This window comes from Aotus nancymaae, unplaced genomic scaffold (genome assembly GCF_030222135.1).
Source record: "Aotus nancymaae isolate 86718 unplaced genomic scaffold, 86718_ANA_hifiasm-v0.15.2.pri h1tg000062l, whole genome shotgun sequence".
NCBI classification, from domain to species: Eukaryota; Metazoa; Chordata; class Mammalia; order Primates; family Aotidae; genus Aotus; species Aotus nancymaae.
The window spans coordinates 2,884,262-2,909,113 of NW_026988476.1; the positions used below are offsets into that span (position 1 = coordinate 2,884,262).

The following is a 24,852-nucleotide window of genomic DNA, read 5'->3' on the forward strand; positions in this document are numbered from 1 at the left end:
GACAAAAGAAAAAAACTAGACCTATTAGAAAAGTGTATTTTCTAGAGGAAAAAGAAAAAAAGGTGTAGTCTAGTTTGTGTTTTTTTAAATACTATTTTTATAACCAGTTTAGATTCACAGGAAAATTAAGAGGCAGGTAGAGAGACAGCCATGTATCCCCTGTTCCCACACATACATAGCTTTTCACATTATCAGCACCCCCCACTAGGGTGGTACATTTGTTACAATTGACAAACTACGTTGGCACGTCATTATCACCCCAATTCCATAGTGTATGTTGGGTTCCCTCTGTCTTGTACATTATACAGATTTTCATGGATATTTAATTATATGTATCCACCTTTATAGTATATAGAATAGTTTCACTGCCGTAAACATCCTCTTCTACACTTAGTCTTCTCTTCTTGCCTCCAAACGTCTGGTAGCCACTGCTTTGCCTTTTGCAGAATGTCATATAAATGGAATAATACAGTTTGTTGTCTTTTCAGATTGGCTTCTTTTACTTACTAATATACATTTAAGGTTCCTCATGTCTTTTCATAGCTTGATAGCTTCTTTTTAGCACTGACTAATATTCTATTGTCTAGATATACCAAAGTTTATCCATTCACCTACCAAAATCATTGGTTGCTTCCAAGTTTTGGCAATTATAAATAAAGCTGCTATAAACATCCATATGCAGGTTTTTGTTTAGATATGAGTCTTCAGTACCTTTGGGTAAAAACCAAGGAGTGCAACTGCTGGATTTTATGGTGAGAATATGTTTAACATTTTAAGAAACCACCATACTGCATTCCCACTACAATGAACAGGAGTGCCTGTTAATCCACATCCTCACCAGCATTTGGTGTTGTCAGTGTTGTGAATTTCGGCCATTCAAACGGTTATGTAATGGTATCTCAATGTTTTAATTTGCATTTCCCTGGTGACTTATGATGTGGAACCATCTTTTCATATTTTTATTTGCCATCTGTTTGTCTTCTTTGGTGAGGATCTGTTAAAGCTTTTGGGCTGTTTTTTAATTGGGTTGTTTTCTTTTTATTAAGCTTTAAGACTTCTTTCTTTATTTTGAATAATAATCCCTCATAAGTCTTTTGCAAATATTTTCTCCAGTCTGTGGCTTGTCCTTTCATTCTCTTAATGATGTCACAGAGCAGAAATGTTTTAATGAACTCCAGCTTATTAATTCTTTCTCTCATAGATTGTGCCTTTGGTGTTGTATCTGTTAATAAAAAGTCATTGCCAAACCCAAGGTGATCTAGATTTTCTTCTATGATATCTTAAAGGATTTTATAGTTTTGTATTTTACCCTTAGGTCTGTGGTCTATTTTGAGTTAATTTTTGTTAAGGGTATATGGTATATGTCCAGGATTATCATTATTATTATTTGCTTGTAGGTGTCCAATTCCAGCACCATTTGTTGAAAAGACTATCTTTTCTCTATTGTGTTGCCTTTGCTCCTTTATCAAAGATCACTTAACTGTTACTTATGTGAGTCTACCTCTGGGCTATCTATTCTGTTCATTGATCTGTTTGTCTATTCTTTTGCCAATTTAACGTTTTCTTGATTACTGTAGCTTTGTAGTAAATCTTGATGTTGAATAGTGTCAGCCCTCCTATTTTGTTCTTTTTAAATGTTTTATTGGATATTCTGGGTCTTTTGTCTCTTCACATAAACTTTATTAATTTTTTTAGATGGAGTCTCATTCTGTTGCCCAGGCTGGAGTGCAGTGGCACAGTCTTGGCTCAGTGCAGCTTCTGCCTCCTGGGTTCAAATGATTATCCTGCCTCAGCTTCCTGAGTAGCTGAGATTACAGGCACACACCACCACTCCCAGCTAATTTTAGTATTCTTAGTAGAGACGGGGTTTTCCCACGTTGGCCAGGCTGGTCTCAAACTCCTGACCTCAGGTGATCCACCGCCTCGGCCTCCCAAAGTGCTAAGATTAACAGGTGTAAGCCACTGCACCCAGCCTCATCACGTAAACTTTGGCATCAGTTTGTTATCTATAAAATAACTTGCTGGGTTTTTGATTGAGTTGAGGCTATATAGCAAGTTAGGAAGAATGCTATCTTGGCAATATTGAATCTTCCTATCCATGAACATGGAATACTATTGCATTTATTTACTTCTTTGATTTCTTTCATCAGAGTTTGTAGTTTTCCTGATATAGATCTTGTACATAGGTTTTTAGATTTATACCTAAGTATTTCATTGGAGGAGGGGGTGCTAGTATAAATGGTATTGTGTTTTTTTATTTTAAATTCCAATTGTTCTTTGCTGGTATATAGGAAAGTAATTGACTTTTGTGTATTAACCTCATATTCTGCAACCTTACTATGATTGCTTATTCGTTCCAGGAGTCTGGTTTTTTTTTTCCTCCATTCTTTCAGATTTTCTACATAGACAATCATGTCATCTTTGAACCAGACAGTTTCATATCTTCCTTCCAAATCTATGCCTTTTCTTTCCTCTTTTTATCTTATTGCAAAAGCTAGGACTTCTAGTATGATGTTGTAAAGCAGTGCTGAGAGGAGATATTCTTGCCTTGCTGTCAATCTTTGTGGGAAGACGTCTAGTTTCTCACTGTTAAGTTTGCTGTTAGCTATAGGTTTTGTGTAGATAATCTTTATCAAGTTGAGAAAGTTCCTCTCTACTTCTCCTTTACTGAGAGGGATAGTTTATTTTTAGGGAAATAAGAATATTTTGCCATAGAGAAATCTATCAGTCTGTTTTTGGAGAAAGGAGAGTTTTGACAGTCAACTAACACTGTGATAGGAAGGTTTTTTGTATAAAGTTGCAATTTCAAATGGTTTACTTGTGAGTTTTATTACAAATAACTGTGATGTTTCTTTAATCTGTGTTTTAAAATATAAAGTACATATATTAGGTAAGAATCTCTTTTTAGCTTTCTGAAATAAACACACACATGTATGGTGAGCATATGGGTAAAGTTACTTTTTTTTTTTCAGAGACAGGTTCTTGTTTTATGACAGGTTGTTTTCTTGCTCTGCTCAGGCTAGAGTGCAGTGGTACAATCATGGCTCACTGCAGTCTACACCTCGTGGGCTCAAGACATCTTCCCACTTTAGCCTTCCAAGTAGCTGGGACTACAAGTGTGTACCACCACACTGGCTAATTTTTTATATTTTTTTGTAGTGATGGGGTCTCCGGTGTTGCCCAGACTGGTCTCAAACTCCTGAGTCCAAGCAATTCTTCTGCCTCAGTCTCCCAAAGTGCTGGGATTATAGTCAGGAGCCACCTTACCCAGCCATTAGGGGAATTTACCTTTTTTTTAAAAAAAGGATTACATTTGTGGGACTTTGTGAAACTGAGGTGCCAAGTGTTGCTTCAGTACCTGGGTGAGGAGGTTGCTGGGAGGGCAGAGTTCCTTCCAGATGCACATGGAGCCCTGGAGATTGGCAATTTGAGGCACCTTGGCAGAGTGTTGATCCATATACACTTGTAATTTCACAGGGAAACTTTTAAGATGTTTTGAGAATGGTGAGAAAGGGTGTGATGGCCTCAGGATGAGGCAGCCAAGAGATCCCCTTCCAGGGACAATTAGCAGAAGCTGAGAAGTCACACTCAAGAGTTCTTATAGTAAACAATCAGAGCAATCACAAGAAGGGTGCCTCATTTTTGTCCCTAGCTGGTGAAACCGGACATACTGGTTAAATATATAAGAGTTACCTTAACATCCCTGCATTTGTTTAGAAATAAGATGCAATGAAAAAGTATACAATAGTATGTTTTACAAAAGGAAACGGTGCCCCTCTCACATAAGCATATAATCCAATTTTAAAAAACAAAGAAAACAATAAACCAACTGACTCAGCCAACAAGGGTTTATTTGTAAACAGTCTCAGGTCACCTCAGTGTTTGTATCAGCTGCTTCAGTAACCACAGAAGATTCCTGTCTCATTCACAGGAGAGAGCAGCTGCAATTTTGAGACAGCAAGGTATCTGAAAGGTTGAGTGAAGTGAGCAATTGGCAACATAATGTATTCAATGTGTTTTGTTCTGTGAGTACTGAATGCCACAGGGATATTGTGCTGTATGTGAATTAAACAAAGCAATGTAGAAGGTTACTTTCCCACATTAGCACAGTAATATCTGTGGAAAAAAATCTTATGCAACTTTGAAGATATTGTTAACCATTGTCATTTGCATTAATTCACTTTGAGATGGGCTCCAGATTAGCTTCATTTTCCTTTATAGTTGCTAGAAAATAATGTGGAAGCTATACAGAATTACTATATAAAATTAGTGCTGATGATCACAGTACTACCATGACCTTAAAGAGTTGTGCTTTTTGTAATTTCCAAGAATACAAAGGCAGTGTGTGACCCAAAATGAATTTTATATGTATTTTCCTGAGACTATAAACTGCTTTTCTTTTATTAGCTTAAAAATTATTGTCCGGGCATGGTGGTTCACACCTGTAAGCCCAGCACTTTGGGAGGCCGAGGTGGGTGGATTACGAGGTCAAGAAATCGAGACCATCCTGGTCAACATTGTGAAACCTCATCTCTACTAAAAATACAAAAAAGCTGGTGTGGTGGTACATGTCTGTAATCTCAGCTACTCGGAGAGGCTGAGGCGGGAGAATCACTTTGACCTGGGAGGCGGAGGTTACAGTGAGCCAAGATTATGCCACTACACTCCAGCCTGGTGACAGAGTGAGACTCTGTCTCAAAAGAAAAAAAATTATTATACAGTAGAATTGACTTTCTTTTTTGGTGTACAGTATAACCCATGGGTATATTTATGTAACACCTCCACAATCATACCAAATGGTTCCATCAGTCTGCAAAACTCCCTTGTGCTATCAGTTTAGAATCATGCCCTCCCCTCCTCAATCTCTAGCCACTCATGTATTGTCTATCATTACAGTTTTGTCTTAGGAGAATGTTACAGAAATAGAATTATACAGTGTGTAACATTTTGAGACTGGCTTCTTTCACTTAGTATAATGCCTTTGAGATTTATCCAAATTGTTACACGTATAGTGGTTCACTTTTTAAAAAACTGCTGCATATTGTATAGGCATACTGTAGTTCATTTATCTGTTTACCCATTTAAGGACCATTTACCCATGATCAATTTACCCATTGAAGGTTTTAGCGATTGTGGGTGGAGCTTCATTTTTGTGTGCATATAAGTTTTTATTTCTCTTGGATAAATACCCAGGAGTGGGATTGCTGGGTCATATGGTAATTGTATGCTTAATTTTATAAGAAACTGCTAACCTGTTTTCCAGTGTGATTGTACCATTCTGAATTCTCATAAGCAGCATAGGAGAGTTCCAGTTGTTCTAGAAGTCCTTAGCAGTTTGTGCTGTCAGTAATTTTTTTTATTCTAGGCATTCTAATATGTGTAAACTGGTATCTCATTGTGGTTTTAATTTACATTTCCATCTTGGCCTACGTAGTTGAAGATTTTGTAATGTGCTTATTTGCCATCATTATATTTACATTGGTAGGTCATCACTTGTGGAAAGGGTGTTCTTTTCCTCTTGGGGGTCCATCTGCTTCTGTGGGAATAGGGCCAATTTACCTTGCCCAGTTATGTAGGGAGTAGGGTGTGGAAACCTAAGTTAACTGGCACCAGTGATACTTTAGTGCCCTTTCTACATTGTTTCCCCAGGGTAGTTTCCAGGCAATCTTGACCCATGGCCTGATTCTGACTACATTTCTACATCTGTTATGAAGGAGCCAAATCATATATAAGAGGAACAGATGGCATGTCCTTTCATGGTGACAAGGCTCTGTGTAACATTTTGTATTGAGGGATGGTGTAGAGTAAATGAGAAATGCATGGATGGCTATTCTGAGCTGGTAGCATAAAGATTCTCAAGTCTTTTTCTCTGCTAGGTATGTAAGATATTCTGCATCTTTAGTGTCAAAGTGAGACTCCAGAGACAGAGGCTAGCAAATCTGAGTTATACCTCAAGAGTATGAGGAAGTGGAGACCACTGCTAAGAGAGTAGTTGAAGTGATCACCATAGATGCTGCCCATAGCGTTGGCATACCCCATAAATGCTAGGAGGAGGGGAGTATTTGAGGAAAATGTCTCTGGAGGAGCTGGTGGCCTGGATGGGGTTGAAGAGCACCTGTAGTGGGAGACAGGAGTGAAAAGGTTGAACAAATAGAGGTTGGCGGCATAGGACCCTTTCTGATATTGTTACACAGGTTAAGTGATGATGAAGTCCACAGTAGAGTTAGGGTAGAGAGTTATCCCAGTAGAATGGGTATGAAGGTTCTGGGAGTTGTGGAGTAAAGGAAATTTGAGGCTACTGTGTTGGTTGGTTCATCAGTGTGAATATTGACAACACCAAAGATAATGCCATGCATGGTATAGAGAGAGTAAAATGTGAACCAGTTGCATTCTTCAATGTAATGTAGAGGAGTAAAAGGGAAGAAGGTAGGTAAGAGCAATGAGGGAGGAAGACAGTAAGCTTTATCAAACTAGGCACCTACTGGGAAAGAAAGGTGCTAGTATGAGGGTGTGAAAGAGTAATGATCAGAAAGTGCCAAAGTGCCAAAGAGGCACTGAGGCCAGCCCTTCCCCCATCATCCCTACTTCAGACTCTCAGGTGAGGACTGGGAGAATGAGCAGCCTCCCCTGGGAGGGAAGCAGGGGAAGCAGGATTCTTGGGCAGAATCAGATTTGGGTGAGACCAGGAAGCAGATGCATTCTGTGAAGAAGTTAAGGGGTATTTTTTTTTTTTTTTTTTTTTTTTTTTTTTTTACAACAGAATAGGGCAAAGTATAGAAAATTTGGACAAACTCAGCAGTGGGAGGGAGGGAGTTTCTCAAAGTAACATATAACAACACAGAAATGAACATCCTAAGAGGACAAAAGATACAGGCATTTGCTTTGGGGTGGTGGTCAAGAAGTGTGGGAAATACGTAGAGTAGTTGTTCCAACCAGAAATCCCAGGCAATGTGGAGTATCTGATGGTGGCAATGAGAGCCCTGCTCTTTCGTGATGAGGTCAGCAGAGAGGAGCTAATCTGGCTGTGATTGGTTCCCATGTACTGGCTAATGGGGTAATAGATTTTCTGCCCTAAATTTCTTTTGGACTGCATTAGCTTGTGGGTCACATTTGGGAGAAAGTTACCTAATTAGAGCTTCAGAGTTCATTTAGATTAAACTTTTGTTCTGTTTCAAGTTATGATCACCAATTTGTACCACTGTCACCAATTAGTTCTTGGGTTTCAGGAGCTAATACTGGAGCACTCATTGTAATTATACAATTATTAATCTTCATGATTTAGCACAAATTGTTATCATTCTTCAACAGATTTTTTTGCCTGTTGTTATTGTACATTTTAAATCCAGATTATGTATTTTCACTTTTCTTTTTAAAATAAAGTAACTGAATTACATGAAATAAGAAGGTTATATTTCCAGCATAGAATGAGTGTTTTGACACTGATGGTAGGGTGCAGAACTCAAAATTTTGGCCTTAAAAAATCACAAATAAAAGCTCAATTTCAAAAAATCACAAATAAAAGCTCAATTTCAAAAAATCACTAATGTACAACTAAAAATGAGTAACAGCCCTTTTAGCTGACACCATCATTTTGATGCTTAATGGTCTCTTAAATTGCCCAAGTAAATACTACCATTGATGCCACTCATTTCACGCTGCTGGCCTCTGACAGCACAATGGAAATTTGGGGACTTGTAAGAACAAGTGACATGTCAGATACCAAATCTTCCTACCTAATAGAATGTGTCAAGGAGATTGAGACTTACTTAGTGATGTTTTTATTTAAAATGTCTGCATGTTAAAAACAAAACAAAATTGTATTTTGTTTTTTTTTCATCTCTGGAATTTTTCTGGCTTTGCTTCATAAGAGTGATTCTGCTTGCAAAGTGTGGGTTGAAAATTTAGATATCCACTGTGAACTTAGGCTGGATGCAGTGGCTCACCCCTGTAATCTCAGCACTTTGGGAGGCCGAAGTGGGTGGATTACCTGAGGTCAGAAGTTCAAAACCAGCCTGGCCAATATAGTGAAACCCTGTCTCTACTAAAAATAGAAAAATTAGCTGGGTGTAGTGGTGGCTGCCTGTAATCCCAGCTACTCGGTAGGCTGAGGCAGGAGAATTGCTTGAACCCGGGAGGCAGAGGTTGCAGTGAGCTGAGATGCACCGTTGCACTCCAGCCTTTCACAAGAGTGAAACTCCATCTCAAAAAAAAAAAAAGATATCCACCGTGAATTTAGATATAAGTTGTATACTTATATCTAAATGAGAGTGAGAGTGACTATTGCTCCTTAAATGAAATACCCCATAGCTCCTTGAGAATGGCTGAGAGTTCCTATGAAGCACACATTCTAGGTCCTCTCTCTTCAAAGGTGTCCAGATGATGCTTCTAACTTGAAATATTGTGTACCCAGTGTAGCTCACCACTAGCAAATAGAACAGCTATTGGTTCCCTTCCAGAATCCCCAACAAACAATAAAAAAGAGAACAGAGAATTGGAGAGATGCACTTCTCACCTTGACCAAACTTTCAGTTTGGGCATTTGATGGAATCGTAGGCTTTTTGTGGGTTAGAAAAAGATTAATTTACCTAAATGACCAAAGACCCAGTGCAGAGGAATATGGCCTTCAACTGTGTATCTGAACTAAAACAAAGTCCCCAGATATCCAACATGCTACTGTTGGCCCTGATAATTGGTGTTAGGTAAGAGTAAGCTTTTCTACCCTCCCTCACCTCCTTCCAGGATAAGGCAAAGTAGTCCTCACGTATTTTGCTTTTCTTTACTGCAGGACATTTGTGAAGATATTTCTGATCATGTTGAGCAAATCCATGCCCTCCTTGAAACAGAGTTCTCCCTAAAGCTGCTGTCTTACTCCGTCAACGTGATAGTGGACATCCACGCAGTGCAGCTCCTCTGGCACCAGCTTCGAGTCTCAGTGCTGGTTCTGCGGGAGCGCATTCTGCAAGGTCTGCAGGACGCCAATGGCAACTACACTAGGCAGACGGACATTCTGCAAGCTTTCTCTGAAGAGACAAAGGAGGTAAGTGTTTTCCTTAGAGTTAAGCAATGCATTGCTAGGTGTGACCATTTGAGAATGTTTTCAGTTTAGAGATGTGGGAAAGAAATTCTTTGTAGGTAAATAAGCAGGCCCTGATGGGCTTTGAATCTAGGCATAGTGATTAGAAGCTAGGGCACTTCCAGTATGAATGGGGCTTTAGACCAGAGTTAGCTCATAACTGGTAATTTGCACACATACCATTCATTGTTATTGATGCTAACCTGGCTTCCTTTTCCTCTTCAATTATTTAATATATATTTATTGAGTATTTATTATGTGACAAACAGTGCTAAGAATATAGTAATGATCAAAACATGTTCTGTCTTCAAGTAACTTTGAATCTAATGGAAAATACAGCCAAGGGAACAGACATCAAAGCCAAACTGTGGTAAGTCTACAAGATGACACTGGAGGACAGAGAAAGAGGCACCTAGTTCATACAGCGGAGGCTTTCCAGAAGTGAGTCTACCTGAAACCTGAAGGAGAGACAGGAATAGACTAGTGAACAGAGGCAGAAAATGTTCTAGGCAGACGACGTGGCATGATCAAATACCCATAGATAAGAAAGAGAATGGCAGGCCCAGAGAGCTACCAGTGGGACTGGAGCAAAAAGCCCAAAAACCAGGAGGCAGGATTTGGGCTAATAGATAAGCTGAGGTCAGATCATGAAGATAAAGAGCTTTTAAATTTATTTAAGAGATTTGGACTTTATTTTGAAGACAAAAGAAGTGTTTGTTCAGGGAACTCCCATGATTCATGTTTTAGAAGAATCATTCTAGATACAGTGAATCAAAGGGACATTGGAATATTATATAAAATATATTTGATTTTTATTATTTATATTGAGTACCTGAAAGATTTTATTGTTATTCTTGATGAATAATTTAAAAATGGACCCCGTAAATTTGAATCCAAGTGAAGTCTCTCATTCTTAGATAAAGTGGACATATATTTATAGAAAAAAGTGTGCTTGCTAAGCAGGGGCTATACATATACATATGGTGGATACTATATATGGATACAGTGTATGTGTGTGGTGGGGTGGGGGTGTGTGTGTGTGTGGGCATGTGTGTTTAGTCCTTTGGCTCTTAATACTCAGTTTAGTGTTCTACTATTAGTTTGTGGAAAACGTATTCTACAAGTTTAGAAGGCGCTTACATTAATATATGAGATTAAAAGGCCTTCTAATGAGTGTTGCATAATTCATTAATTTATTGACTTATTAATGTTTCAGTGGCTCCAACATTGTCAACAACACAGAACAAATCTGTACCTATTCTCATAAATCAGTTATTCTTGTTGATTTTTGTTTATTCAAAATAAAGGTTCTTGCTGTGGCAAACTCCCCGCAGGGTCTAGAAGTCTGTAGGAATCAAAATCTACTAGGCTTACCTCTAAATCACAGTCTTTGTTTTCAGTTAGCTCTCCCTGTTACTGTGGCAGCAAGGAAGTGTTACAGACTTCAGTAGAGTAACCATAGGATGAATATGTGAGTTGTGTGTTAGTTCCCAGATGCCATCCCTCCCAAGTTAGATCCCTAGAGGGTTCTCAAGTGAGTGTTATGAGAGACTAAATGTGGCACATATACACCATGGAATATTATGCAGCCATTAAAAACGAGGAGTTCACGTCCTTTGTAGGGACATGGACGAACCTGGAAACCATCATTCTCAGCAAACTGACACAAGAACACAAAATCAAACACCACATGTTCTCACTCATAGGCGGGTGTTGAACAAGGAGAACACATGGACACAGGGAGGGGAGCACTATACACGGGGGTCTGTTGGGGGGGACAGCGGGGGGGGGGGTGGGGAGTTGGGGAGGGATAGCATGGGGAGAAATGCCAGATATAGGTGAAGGGGAGGGAGGCAGCAAATCACACTGCCACGTATGCACCTATGCAACAACCTTGCATGCTTTTCACATGTACCCCAAAACCTAAAATGCAATTAAAAAAAAAAAAAAAAAAAAGAATCTCAAGCTGACCAACTTTGCCCTAAATCTGATCTCCATGATAGAATGTGCTAATGGAGATCAGAGATGAGGAAGGTTTGTCTAACCTCTAGAGAGATCTTTCTTTAGATATCTACCTGGCATCCTCAAGTCTATACATTCTTTTCTTCCCCTCTCCACATCTGTTGTCCAACATCCAATGCTGGTCAGTGATCAGATCTGTCTGCTTTCTACTACTAGAAGGAGATTAACAATCATTGATTCAGATCATATATTTATTAATTCAATAAGCGTGTATTGATCATCAGCTCTGTTATAGGAGCTGGAGATATAGCAGGTGCCCTAAGGTTTATTGTTATCATTGTTATTGTTTTGTGGAATACATTTATCATATACTTAATTGAACTTGTGTCATTCATGAAGTAGTAGCTCAAGAAATGATGAGGAGCCATGGAGGGTAATTGTTTTTACAATTGTGTTGTGAATTTATAATAAGTAGCATCTGTTCTCATAACACAAACTCAGCAATGATTAATGGATTTGATTGGAAGCAGTTTAGTGCATTCTTATGTTTGAAGTCTGTCTTTAGTCCTGTTGTAGAGATTGAAGAATATGTTGTGTGAGGGATAAAGGAACAGTAGATTTTCAGTTAAACGCTTTGTGAATATGTTTCTATTAATTAAAGTTCTGCCTCTATAACCATACTTCCTGAAACTGGATTTCTGATCCTATATTTCTGTGTCTAAGCGTGACTCTATGAGAACATTTAAAAGACTGCTTAGTTTTATTTATTTCTGCCAGCACACTGGAATTGTAAAAAAACAGGAAGAGAATTAGGATAAGATTATCAGCTTTCTCAGATTAAATTCAAGTACGAAAGATTTGTAGAATGATGAGGGAAATGGCCAAAAACAAAAGAAACCAAGTTAAAAAAAATCTGATAAATTAGAATAGTAGATGTCCTTACAGTGAAGGAGGATTCATTTTTCTTTCTTTGAAAGTTAGTTTAATTTCAGAGCCACATTAAAGAGTAAGTTTGAAACTCTGGAGAGTGGCAAGTTCCATCTTCTTCTCTTCTTGAAAAGTACAATATATACATTTTTTTCTTTATTTAAATAAAGAGCACACCATATCTAGTAAAAAAAAAAAATGGCCAATACCTTACTAAAATAAAATGAATCAATAACCAAAAAACAAATAAAGAACACTTTAAGGCAAAGCTCAAAACTGTTTAAAAAATATGTTGTTCTGTAATTTTCTATATTCCAGACATCATGATAAGCACTTTATATTTGTTTCATTTAGGAAAGAAGGCAAGGAATATTAAAAGTAGTTCCATTTTATAGATGGAAAAACTGAATTTAAGAAGAGGTTAATACTTCTATGTAACAAACCTGCACATCCTGCATATGTACCCCAAACTAAAAATTAAAATTAAATTTAAATTTTAAAAAAGAAGAGGTTAAGTGAATACTTAAGGATATAAATGTAGGCTTAATTAAATAAAACAAAACCAGTTTTTAACTGATTTCTATTTTAATAATAATTGTTTCTTCTCTGCCTTTCTTCCTCCTTTCTATCTTCTCTAAATATTTATTGATTTCTAACTATGCATAAGACTCTATGCATTCAAAGATGAATAACACATGTTAGGTATGAGCTTCATAATTTTGTTTGGTCATCACATAGTTCTGGGAGGTAGACAGAGCCAGTGCTGTTATCTTCAATTTACAGCTATTATGATTGTATTCATCTTACAGATGAGAGGAATGAAGTCAAGAGAGGTAATGTCACACAGGTGGTAACAGTGGTAACTCAATAATATCAACACAATAGCAAATACTGATTGAGAACATACCATGCGCTAGATGGTGTGGTAAGCACTTACCTAAATGACACTTACCTTCTCTGTGGGGATGCATTGGTCCTTCCAGAGTGCTCACAACATAGTACTTTGTGGGTTCCTCCACTGGCACTTATAATGGGCCAAATTGTATCTGGCCAAAATATGTGCTATATTTTGAAATACATGAAGGTTAGTTCCAGATTATGTTTATCTTTGTATCTCCCATAGCACCTAGTTCATATTGCTGTAAAAAAGCCTGATTAGTTGGATTAAATAATGTAGGTAATCCCTGCTTTAGATGTGGAAGAGGGAGATATAATTTCAGTTTGATGGACTGGGAATTAATCATGGAGATTAATTATTTGATTCATAATTTCAGCATGTAGAATTCCAGCATGAAAGTTATCTTCAGAATTATTAATATAGTATAAATAAAAATATTAAAAGATATCTGTCTATTTTCCCCCTTGCCTATGAGAAACAAAACCTTTGTTGTACTTCACAGTTGCTTGCCATTACTTGCTCTTCTCAGTCCACTGCTGTTCTCTGGGATGCATTTGGAATCATAGAATCCCAACATGGTAGAGCTGAAAGGAATCTGAAAAAGTCTAGTCCATGTAGACTAACATGTAAATTGATGGGCCTCTTACTAGAATGCCACAGCCCCCCCCACCCCAGGTCTGAGGACTCAGGATCTCCACATCTCTTAAGTTATGAATATTAAATCTCATGTTCAGTTGGCAGCAAAACGTGGTGTTAAAAAAAAAGATCTAAGAAGGCATTTGGAACTAGGCTTCAGTTAACTTAATTATGGATAAGAAACAAAGCAAAATTTCTTGATTTGAATTAGAAAAAAGAAAAGGGAGGGTGTTCTTTGCTGTCTGAGACAAGATTGAGGCCAGCAATAAAGAAATTCCTACCTTTATAAAATATAACTTTCATCTGGAAAGCTGCTTCTATACATATAAATAGTATACATATATATATTTTTAGGCATGCTCTGAATGAAGAGACCACCTAAACAGGCTTTGTGTGAGGTCAGGTGGTTTAGACAAGAAGGTGACTGGGGCCTGGCTCTTGTTTAAGAACCCTAGCTGTGCAGCCTTTTACTTCTTCCGTGAAGGGAAGAGTGTTGAGAAGAGTTGGGGAGTGCAAGTGTAGGGGCTGTTTCTAAGGCCTTCTTTAGTGAACGAAAGGAAGACTATGGGAAGGATTTGGGATCTATGGGGTCAGCTAAGTTTCCTTTTGTAAGTTTATAAAGTTGTTTGGTTAGAAGGGCAAAACCTGGTATCCAGAGGCAGAAGTATCCTATAATGCCTAGGAAGGAGAGAAGCTTTTGTTTAGTGGATGCGGTTAGGTTTTGGGAAATTAACTGAATACGATTGGCAGGGACAGCGTGGGTATGCTGATGAAGGATTATACTGAGATAAGTAATGGATAGGGAAGAAATTTGGACTTTAGAAGGGGATACACGGTACCCCTTGGAGTACAGAAGTTGAAGAAGCAGGAGAGTGTCTTACTGGGAGGATTCATAAGAGGAACTGCAAAGAAGAAGTTTAATCCATATATTAAATGGGGTGGGAAGCAGATGGACAGAGAAGAGTAGGTCACAGGAAAGGGCTTGACTAAAGTGGTGGAGGCTATCTCTGAAACCTTGGGGCAGAACGGTCCAGGTGAGTTGTTGAGACAGGTGGGTGTCGGGGTCAGTCCAAGTGAAGGCAAAAAGAGGCTAAGAGGAGGGGTGTAAGGGGATGGTGAAAAAGGTGTCTTTAAGGTCAAGAACAGAATAGTGAGTTGTGGAAGTGGGTATGGAGGATAGGAGGGTATAAGGGTTTAGTACAACCTGATGAATGGGAAGTACACTCTGATTGATGAGGCGAAGGTCTTGGACTAGCCTGTAGGATTTGTCTGGTTTTTGGATAGATAGGATAGGGGAGTTGTAAGGAGAGTTTGTAGGCTTTAAAAGGCCATATTGTAACAGATGGGTGATAACAGGCTTTAAGCTTTTTAAAGCCTGTTGTGGGATGGGATACTGGCGCTGGGCAGGGTAAGGGTGGTTAGGTTTTAATGGGATGATAAGAGGTGTGTGGTCAGTTGCCAGGGATGCAGCAGATGTGTCCCATACCTTTGGGTTGAGGTAGGGAGATGTGGGGTTGGGGGTTGTGAGGGAGATTTTGAATCAGGTAGAAGGGTGGCAACGAGGTGTGGCTGTAGTCCAGGAGTAGTTAAGGAGGCAGATAATTTTGTTAAGATGTCTCGGCCTAGTAAGGGGACTGAACAGGTAGCAATAGGAAGGAGTGTGTAAAGGAGTACTGCCCAATAGGATCCAGGCTTGGGGGATTTTAGGAGGTCTAGAAGTTTGACACTCAATACCCACAACAGTTATGAAGGCAAGGGAAATGAGCCCTTGAAAAGAAAGCATTGTGGAGTGGGTAGCCCCCCTATCGATTAAGAAGGGGATGGACTTACCCTCCACTGTAAGAGTTACCTGAAGCTTGGCATCCATAATGGTCCAGGGGGCCTCTGAGGTGATCAGGCAGCATCAATCTGCTGCTGCTAAGCCAAGGAGATCTGAGAAGGACTTAATCAGACTTTTGGGTCCCGCACAGACGGGACACAGCTGAGGAGGAATCTCAGGCTGCGGGCATTCCTTGGCCCAGTAGCCAGTTTTCCGGCATTTGAAGCAAGGTCCTGGGGGAGGAGGTCCCGACGAAGAGCCTGGACACAGGGTTTGGGCATTCTGAAGCTTTTTTTAAGCTGCAGATGTGACTGGGGTTTGTCTTACAGCAGAGGCATTTGTAATTCTAAGATAGAATGCTGTTGCTTGGCAGCTTCTTCTCTATTATGGAGCACCTTAAAGGTGAGGTTGATTAGTTCCTGTTGTGGGGTTTGAGGGACAGAGTCTAGTTTTTGGAGTTTTTTCCTAATGTCAGGGGCCGACTTGGTAATAAAATGCATATTAAGAATAAGACGACCTTCTGGCCCTTCTGGGACAAGGGCAGTAAATCATCTAAGGGCGGCTGCTAAACGGGCCATGAACTGGGCTGGGACTTCATCTTTGCCCTGGGTAGTTTCTTTAAGTTTGTCATAGTTTACAGCTTTATAGCTGATTTTTTTAGTCCTTCAACTAGGCAGGAGGTCATGTAATCTTGCCTGGTTATATCAGGGAACCTGCCTGGTATTCCCATTGGGGATCTTACTAGGGAACTGCCCTGGTACTTTCCTGTAGACCTGGTTTGAGGCACCGCTGATCTCTAGCATAGGATTGGGCTAGGGTGTAAACTCTTTCCCGCTCTTCTGCGGTGAGAGTAGAGGTGAAGATGACAGTTAAGTCACTCCAGGTTAAGTTATAGGACTGGGTTAGAGATTGGAACTCTTGTATATATTTAGTAGGATCTGATGAAAAGCAGCCTAACCATTGGCCAATTTGGGAAAGGTTGGATAAAGAGAAAGGAACGTTCATCCTAACTATGCCTTTGGCTCCAGCAACCTCTTGAAGGGGGAATTGTTGGGCAGGATTGGAGGAATTAGCCACAGGACTACACTAAGTCCAGCCACTTACCCAGTAAGCTGGACTGGGTATGAGGTGGGGAGGTGACAGGAGGGGCGTAAGGAGGTGGGGTGTGGGCAGAAGAAGAGGAGAGAGACTCTAGGCGGGGGGTTAGAAGGCCTAGATTGGGGTCTGGTTCGGACAGGCGGGAGGAGAAAGATCAGATGGGTCGATGGACAAGGATGATTCTGAGTCACTGGCAGAGGCAGGAGGGGCGGATGGAAGGGAGAGAGGAAAATTTGGGATGGGTTGCATTGAGAGCAGAGATTAGAGAGTGATTGAAGTGTAAAAAATGCCTGAACACATCATTTGCCCATTTGTTGACAAAAATTGTCTAAGTCCTGCAGAATAGAAAAATCGAAAGTGCCATTTTCTGGCCATTTGGAACCATTTACTAATTTGTATTGGGACCAGGCTGTATTGCAGGAAAAAAAAAATGAGATGTTTAGGTTTCAGATTAGGCAACAGTTGAAGAGGTAGACTAGAGGCGAAGACAGAGGAACAGAGGGTAGAATATTGACCATAGCAAGGGAAATAGTTTTAAGGAAAGGAGTAGAAATGAGAAGAATGAGAGGAGAGCAGCTACCAGTGTTTTCAGTAGGCGTCCCTGACTGAGTCCTGGGCTGTACCGTGGGTGAGTGGTCAAGGCAGGCTTCCCTGCTATTGACCAGTCACCAAGGGGAGACTGTCTTCTCGAGTCTGTGACCAATGATGGAGTTTTTTAGCGCATGGATAAAGAGTGTCTCCTTTATTTACAAGGAGAAGGATTGGAAGGGAAAAAGAGAGAGAGGTGGGGGGAGACTTGTATCCTTTTCTCTACTTAGAAGGAGAAGAATTTAAAGGAAGAAAGAGAGAGGGACACTTGTCTCCTTTTTTCTCTCTTTAGAAGAAGGAGGATTTAAAGGAAGAGAGAGAGAGGGAGAGAGACTGCTTACCCGATCTGAAGGTGGCGAGAGGGTTGTTGGGCTGGTCTCATGTGCTGAGGTCGCAGGTGGGTCTCTTCACAGAGGAAGAGGGGGAGCAGGGGGTCGGTCTCCCAAAGGAGTACCCCGTCCTGGGTTTTGGCAGCAAATGTTAGGCATGCTGTGAATGAAGAGACTACCTAAACAGGCTTTGTGTAACAGGCTGTTTATTCCTGCCGGGTGTGAGTGGGCTGAGTCCAAAAAGAGAGTAAGTGGAGGATGGTGGGATAGGAGTTGGCTTTATAGGTTTGGGGTAGGCAGTGGAAAGTTACAGAAGTTACAGTTCAGGGCACTTTTTGCAAGCCAGGGGTGTATTGCCCAGGGGGTGGGGGGTGTCACAAGGTCCAGTGTCACAAGGTTGGCTCATCAGTCGAGGCAGGAATGGTTGAGGCAGGAACAATGGCAGAATGTTGCAAGGTCACTTAATCAGGCACTGCAGGAGCTAGCCATTCTCTTCTGGAGGTGTACGTGCAGGTCACAAGGGTCACCACGGCTTGACCATAGTGTAATCTATGGTGCACATATATATGTATGTATATATATTTATGTATATATATATATGGAAAGAGAGAGAGAGAGACCAAGTCTCGCTCTGTTGCCCAGGCTGGAATATAGTGGCAGGATCTTGGGTCACTGCAATCTCTGTCTCCCAGGTTCAAGCAATTCTCATGCCTCAGCTTCCCCAGTAGCTGGGATTACAGGCACATGCCACCATGCCTGGCTAATTTTTGTATTTTTAGTAGAGTCAGGGTTTTGCCATGTTACCCAGATTAGTCTCCAATTTATGGGCTCAAGTGAACTACCTGCCTCGTCCTCTCAAAGAGCTGGGGTTACAGGTGTAAACCACTACACCAAGCCTGCTTCATAACATGTTAAATGGAGGTATATTTAAATGGAGTGTGGACATAACTAGGCAGCTCTCACCCAGCTATCTGTACTACATAATTACATGTGATATTTCTGAAATAAGGGCAGTAAAACCAACATGCAACACCCCTAACTCTGTATCTTCCTGAGACTTTATTATATACACATGTTAGAAAACTATCTGGGAAGATGATCTGAAAGGAAACAATGGAACTGAAAACATTACTAAGCAATATTTTCAGAGATCAAAATCATTCATCTGCTCTGAGAAACTTCAGTGAACTTTCTTTTCTTACAATTGCCTCTGTATGGTTAAATACTATATAGTGTTTTTGCTTTGTTTTTTTCAGGGAGGGATATTTTTTGCATTAAAAAATAGTTTGAATAAAAATAATTTCCCTCTGAGGGATAAAAGACTACAAAATAGGGTGCAATTTATACTACTTGGGTGATGAGTGCACCAAAATCTCACAGATCACCACTAAAGAACTTATTCATGTAACCAAACAACACCTGTTCCCCAATATCCCATGGAAATAAAAAAAATAAATAAAAATAAAACAATAGTTACCCCTGAGTGACAATCACTCAACTATCTCACCAGTTAAGATGGTATTTACGCACTAGTTGAGATGGTTGGGTGGACTGGTATAGTGGGACAGAATGGAGAGAACGTCATCTGAAGCATTATAAGTGTTTTTGAGTATGGTGTTTTCTTTTCCAAACCAGGGACTGGCTAGAAATTCCTGAAGATTTCAGAAAAGGCAGCCATACTCTATTCTCTGAGGTTTATTCATTAAGCAATATATTCATCTAATATATATGTGTGTGTATATATATATTCAATATATTAATATAGCATCACTAATTAAGCATCTATTATTCTTGAGCAAGACAGTATCCCTGGTCTTAAGGTACTGTAACCACCAGAATGGGGATCAAATGTATTTGCAAGACTATCCTGTTCCATGTTTGTCCAAAGGCAGGTAGCTGACACTTTTTGTAGTCTAATTTTTTCCTGAACTCTCAAATTTCTTTTTCTTTATATATCATATAAACACTTTTCTTTAACCTCATATAAGCACTGCAGTGCAGTAATCATGATGAATGTAATAGAAAATCATGTTGCAAATTTCAGCTATATATTTAAATAGGTTTTATGGGATAGTTTTGGAATTTAACCATCATTTTATAATACTATTTCTGTAAAAGAATAAATTCTGAGTAATGAACAATCAAATTAGAAGATTAAAGAAAATACAATCTGCTTTTGAATTGGGAATCTCACTTTTACTCTTTTAAAAATTGCATGAAGTATAACTTTTGTTTGGCTGACTCATTCCTAGTTCAGTTATGAAGCACAAAAGTTATGCAATTCCATTTAGATAATTTTTGTTGAGAGATTGGCAGTTAATATTGATTTCTTGCTTTGTGCAGTGTAATTTAGCATTAGCGATAACTGTCATCTTGATGAAACTTTCCTACTCAGTGTACTTTATTACTAAAAATAATAAAAGTGAACATTCATTGAGCACCCATCCACGTACCACACTTCTATCTTACACGTATTATCTCCTTTAAGCCTCTCAACACCCCTATGATGTGGCTTATCATTTCCTTTTTATCGATGAAGGAAATAAAGCTTAGCAACATCAAGCTACTGGCTCATGGTCACATAACTAAGTAGTGCCAGAGCCAGAAATTGAAACTTGGGCTTTTAATTATTGGAGTTAACTAAAACTACATAATCAGAGAAAAAATTATAGGAAAACATAGAGAGACATTCCAAAATGTCATCATTCATTCATTCATTCATTCAACATATGTACATACTATGTGCAGATCACTATGCTAGATGCTACAGGTACCCTAGTAAGGCAGACATTTTCCGTGTAATTTATACTCTCATGGTACTTATAAACTAGTGGAAAAAACAAATTAGTCAGATAATCACAATAATATTTATTAATAAATTGAGATAGATGCTTGAAGAGAAACAGAGCAAGCATATAATAAAAGATTCTGCCTTATATGTGGATCTGGGATCTTGAAAAAGTGAAACTTAAGCTGAAATCTGAGTGACAAGGAAGAGTCAACTATTCAAGGGGTATAGGTTGGAAGCTTTCCAGGCAGAGCAAACAGCGTGCGTCAAGGGCCTGCGGTAGGAGGAAACATGGTATTTTCAAAAAGTGGAAGGAGGACACTGGCTGAGTGTGGCCTGCGAGGGGAGAATAGCATAAAAAGGGCCTGTTTGTGCCTGGCCTCTGAAGGCTTTTGGTTGTGTTTTAAAAATATTTATCTATAATATGGTTTATTTCTGTTCTCAGTCATATACTTGGAAGATTTTCAAATGTTAAAGCAATGTATCATTGTATTTAAGTGTCTTTTTTTTGCTTCTATTATTTTAATTGACACATAAAAATTGTGCATATTTATGGGTTATAGTATAATATTTTGATACATGTACACAATGAAATGATCAAATCAGGGCAATTTACATACCCATCACTTCAAACATTTATCATGTTTTCATGTTGGGAACATTCAAAATTCACTCTTCTAGCTATTTGAAAATGTGGAATAAATTGCTTTTAATTAACAGTCATTTGACCCTGCTATAGAAACCAGAACTTACTCTTTCTATCTAGCTGTAATTTTGTATCCACTAACTGGCCTCTAGCTGTCCCCACCCCCTACCTTTCCCAGCCTCTAGTAACTGCTATTCTATTCTCTGCTTCTATGAGTTCAATTTTTTTAACTTCCACATATGAGTGAGAACATGTGATATTTGTCTTTCTGTGCCTTGCTTATTTCACTTAACATGATGTCCTCCAATCTCATCCATGTTGTCACAAATGACAGAATTTTCTTCTTTTTGAAGGCAAAATAGTATTCCATTTTGGGTATATGCCACATTTTCTTTATCCATTCATCTGTTGATGGACATTGAGGTTGATTCCGTATCTTGGCTATCATGAAAAGTGCTGTAATAAACATGGGAGTTCAGGTATCTCTTTGACATACTGATATCCTTTTCTTTGGATATATATGCAGTACTAGGATTGGTAGTCCAATTTTTAGTTTTTTTTTTTTTTTTTTTTTTTTTGGAGGAAAGGTTTGGGTTTTTAACTTAACAGCAACAGGATGCTTCTAAAAGACTTTAAACAAAGAAGTAACAATACCAGATTTGCAATTTGTAAAGGTTACTCTGGTGGTAGCGTGGAAAATAAATTGGAGTGGGGGGATGCCAGTTTAAAGTAATATATAATGATCAGAATACAGACTTTGGGGACAGTCTCAGTCCAAGGCTGAGCTCGCTCTTCATCTTGAGGCCATAGACTACTATGTATCATCTTTTGGTCCAAGCTATTCTTATGTAAGACAAGGATAATAGTACAGACCTCAGAAGAAAATTGGAAATGAAAAAGTTATTATAGTAATCAACCATCATCTTTTATAGATGAGGACTTTGAGGCTTAGAAAAGTTAAATTAGGCATTTCATCTGTTTATCTAGGTTATGGAATGAGAGTGAGCAGAGTAGGAGATAAAGTCGGAGTGAAGGTCTGAAGGGAGAGAACGTTCCAAAAACACAATAAACAAATGAGCAATAAAACCCAATGTAAGATCCTGGAGAAGCCAGATCTTGGGAAAACCTGGTTGAAAGGATCACAGGGTCCAGCAGCCACATAGGATCCAGCTTCAGTTGGCTCACCCCAGTTCCTTCTCCAGAAAAAAAGGAGATTTGGGGAGGTAACAACCCTTCACTTTTCAGTTTTCTTTTTTTATTTTTTAAGGTCGCTAGGATAGACCAGGATGTTATGTAGCCAGCAGGCATAATAGGATAGTTTCTGGTGCTCTTCTACCCCAAACAAAGCATCAGTGAACATCTTCCCATTTGTTGTATGAAATCAGAAACTGCATTAGTAATGAGACAAAAGCCTTAATTACACAATTAAAAATTTAACAAGTTAAAAACAGTTACTTCTAATGCTGGTTTTTAGGATGAGGGAGTTTAAAATCAAATCAGCCTATCCAGAATTATGAATAGCAAGAAAAATGGGCACTTAATAGCTCACATACACCAGTGGGGGCAGGACTTGGGGAGAAACACATGCAGAGGGAGGAGATGAGGCTCTCTGATGATAAAGTTTGGACACTCATTAATTTTCTCCTTTAAAAGGTTGAGGCCAAACAGAAACTGGTCTCAAACTGTTATCTATTTGCAAATTTAATAGTTTACCTTCCTTTGACTTATCAATATATATTTAACACAAGCTTAATATAATTAATTATTCTACTTAAAAATATTTATTGAGCATCTACCATGAGTTAGCCACTCTGGTAAGTACTAGAATGATAGTGAAAAGCAAAACAGACATTCATGGAGATTTTACTTTTACATTATTTTGATCCCAGAAATTGTATTACTTAAGGCTTTGTTTATTAAACGAAATGCTTATTAAATGAAGAATATATTATTTTTAAGTTGAAAATTACGGCAAGAATGGATATTTTTGGTTTGATCTTGACATTTCTATTAAGGCTGTATGCTCCAGATTAGTGAAAAATCTTCAGGTATTTAAGAACAAGATATTATATAAAGCAATGTGGTAACTGATTAATATCCTTTTGTGTATGTCAAACCAGAAGCAATTGGGACTGATAACATTTTTGACCTTTATAGTGCCCTGTACTGAGATTTCATTTAAACAGCAGCTGATGTACTTGCTATTACATTTAGTGAAACCACTGCCATTGTCTGTTTCAGGGCCGGCTTGATTCTCTTACAGAAGTGGATGACTCAGGACAATTAACTATCAAATGTTCTCAAAATTACTTGTCTCTGGATTGTGGCATTACTGCATTTGAACTGTCTGACTACAGTCCAAGTGAGGATTTGCTCAGTGGCCTAGGTGACATGACTTCTAGCCAAGTCAAAACCAAACCCTTTGACTCTTGGAGCTACAGTGAGATGGAAAAGGAGTTTCCTGAGCTTATCCGAAGTGTCGGGTTACTTACGGTAGCTGCTGACTCTATCTCTACCAGTGGCAGTGAAGCAGTTAATGAGGAGGTATCTCAAGTGTCTCTCTCAGTAGACGACAAAGGTGGATGTGAGGAAGACAATGCTTCTGCAGTCGAAGAGCAACCAGGCTTAACACCAGGGGTGTCATCAACTTCAGGAGAAGCTCTGACAAATGCTGTTCAGTCCTCCTCTGAGACTGTGAAGCAAGAATCCAGTTCCTCCTCTCATCTTGGTGCAAAGAATCACCAGCCCGTTCCTTGTGAAAATGCAACCCCCAAGCGAACCATCAGAGATTGCTTTAATTATAATGAGGACTCTCCCACACAACCCACATTGCCAAAAAGAGGGCTTTTTCTTAAAGAGGAAACTTTTAAGAATGATCTGAAAAGCAGCGATGGAAAGAAGCAAATGGTTGATCTAAAGCCTGAGATGAGCAGAAGCACCCCTTCACTAGTAGATCCTCCTGACAGATCTAAGCTTTGCCTGGTGTTGCAGTCTTCCTACTCCAACAACCCTTCTGCTGCCAGCCAGTCTTACGAGTGTTTGCACAAAGTGGGGGTTGGGAATCTTGAAAACACAGTCAAACTTCACATTAAAGAAATTTCTTCCAGCCTGGGAAGGCTTAACGACTGCTATAAAGAGAAATCTCGACTTAAAAAGCCACACAAGACCTCAGAAGAGGTGCCTCCATGCCGAACTCCTAAACGGGGGACCGGTTCAGGCAAACAAGCTAAAAGTACAAGGAGCTCAGCAGTGCCAAATGGAGAGCTTTCTTGTACTTCCAAGGCCATAGAGGGGCCAGAAATAAATTCTGCTTCCACATCCTCACTTGAGCCTTGTAATCAGAGAAGTCTGAATGCCAAATTGCTACTGCAGTCAGAAACATCCAGTTCACCACCTTTTACTCAGAGTAGTGAATCCTCTGTTGGCTCAGACAACATCATGTCTCCGGTGCCACTTCTTTCAAAACACAAAAGCAAAAAAGGTCATGCCTCATCTCCAAGTCACGTCACCAGGAATGGTCAGGTTGTGGAGGCCTGGTATGGCTCTGATGAATACCTAGCACTGCCCTCTCACCTTAAGCAGACAGAAGTATTGGCTTTGAAGTTGGAAAACCTAACAAAACTTCTGCCTCAGAAACCCAGAGGAGAAACCATCCAGAATATTGATGACTGGGAACTGTCTGAAATGAATTCAGATTCTGAGATCTATCCAACATATCATGTCAAAAAGAAGCATACAAGGCTAGGCAGGGTGTCTCCAAGCTCATCCAGTGACATAGCCTCTTCACTAGGAGAGAGCATTGAATCTGGGCCCCTGAGTGACATTCTTTCTGATGAGGAGTCCTGTATGCCTCTCTCTGGCATGAAAAAACACGCTGATGAGAAGTCAGAAAGAGCTTCATCCTCTGAGAAAAATGAGAGGCATTCTGCCACGAAGTCAGCTTTAATTCAGAAACTGATGCAAGATATTCAGCACCAAGACAACTATGAAGCCATATGGGAAAAAATAGAGGTAAGATGATTTTCTTAACCTAAATGATTTCTCACTCGATATTTTGAAGTAATGCTGGGAGAAAGTCACACTCTCTA

The 24,852-nt window shown here is 39.3% G+C and overlaps 1 protein-coding gene across 4 annotated transcripts in view; it reads left to right on the forward strand.

The window, feature by feature from the left end:
* Positions 1-24,852, forward strand: part of AKAP6 (A-kinase anchoring protein 6) — a 538,624-nt gene that overhangs the window by 225,160 nt on the left and 288,612 nt on the right. For all 4 annotated transcript variants that reach the window (XM_012468645.3, XM_012468654.3, XM_012468658.3 and 1 more), the window contains exons 3-4: positions 8,786-9,037; positions 23,006-24,775. In XM_012468645.3, coding sequence (XP_012324068.2) covers positions 8,786-9,037; positions 23,006-24,775 — 2,022 coding nt within the window. The remainder of the gene's footprint in view (positions 1-8,785; positions 9,038-23,005; positions 24,776-24,852) is intronic.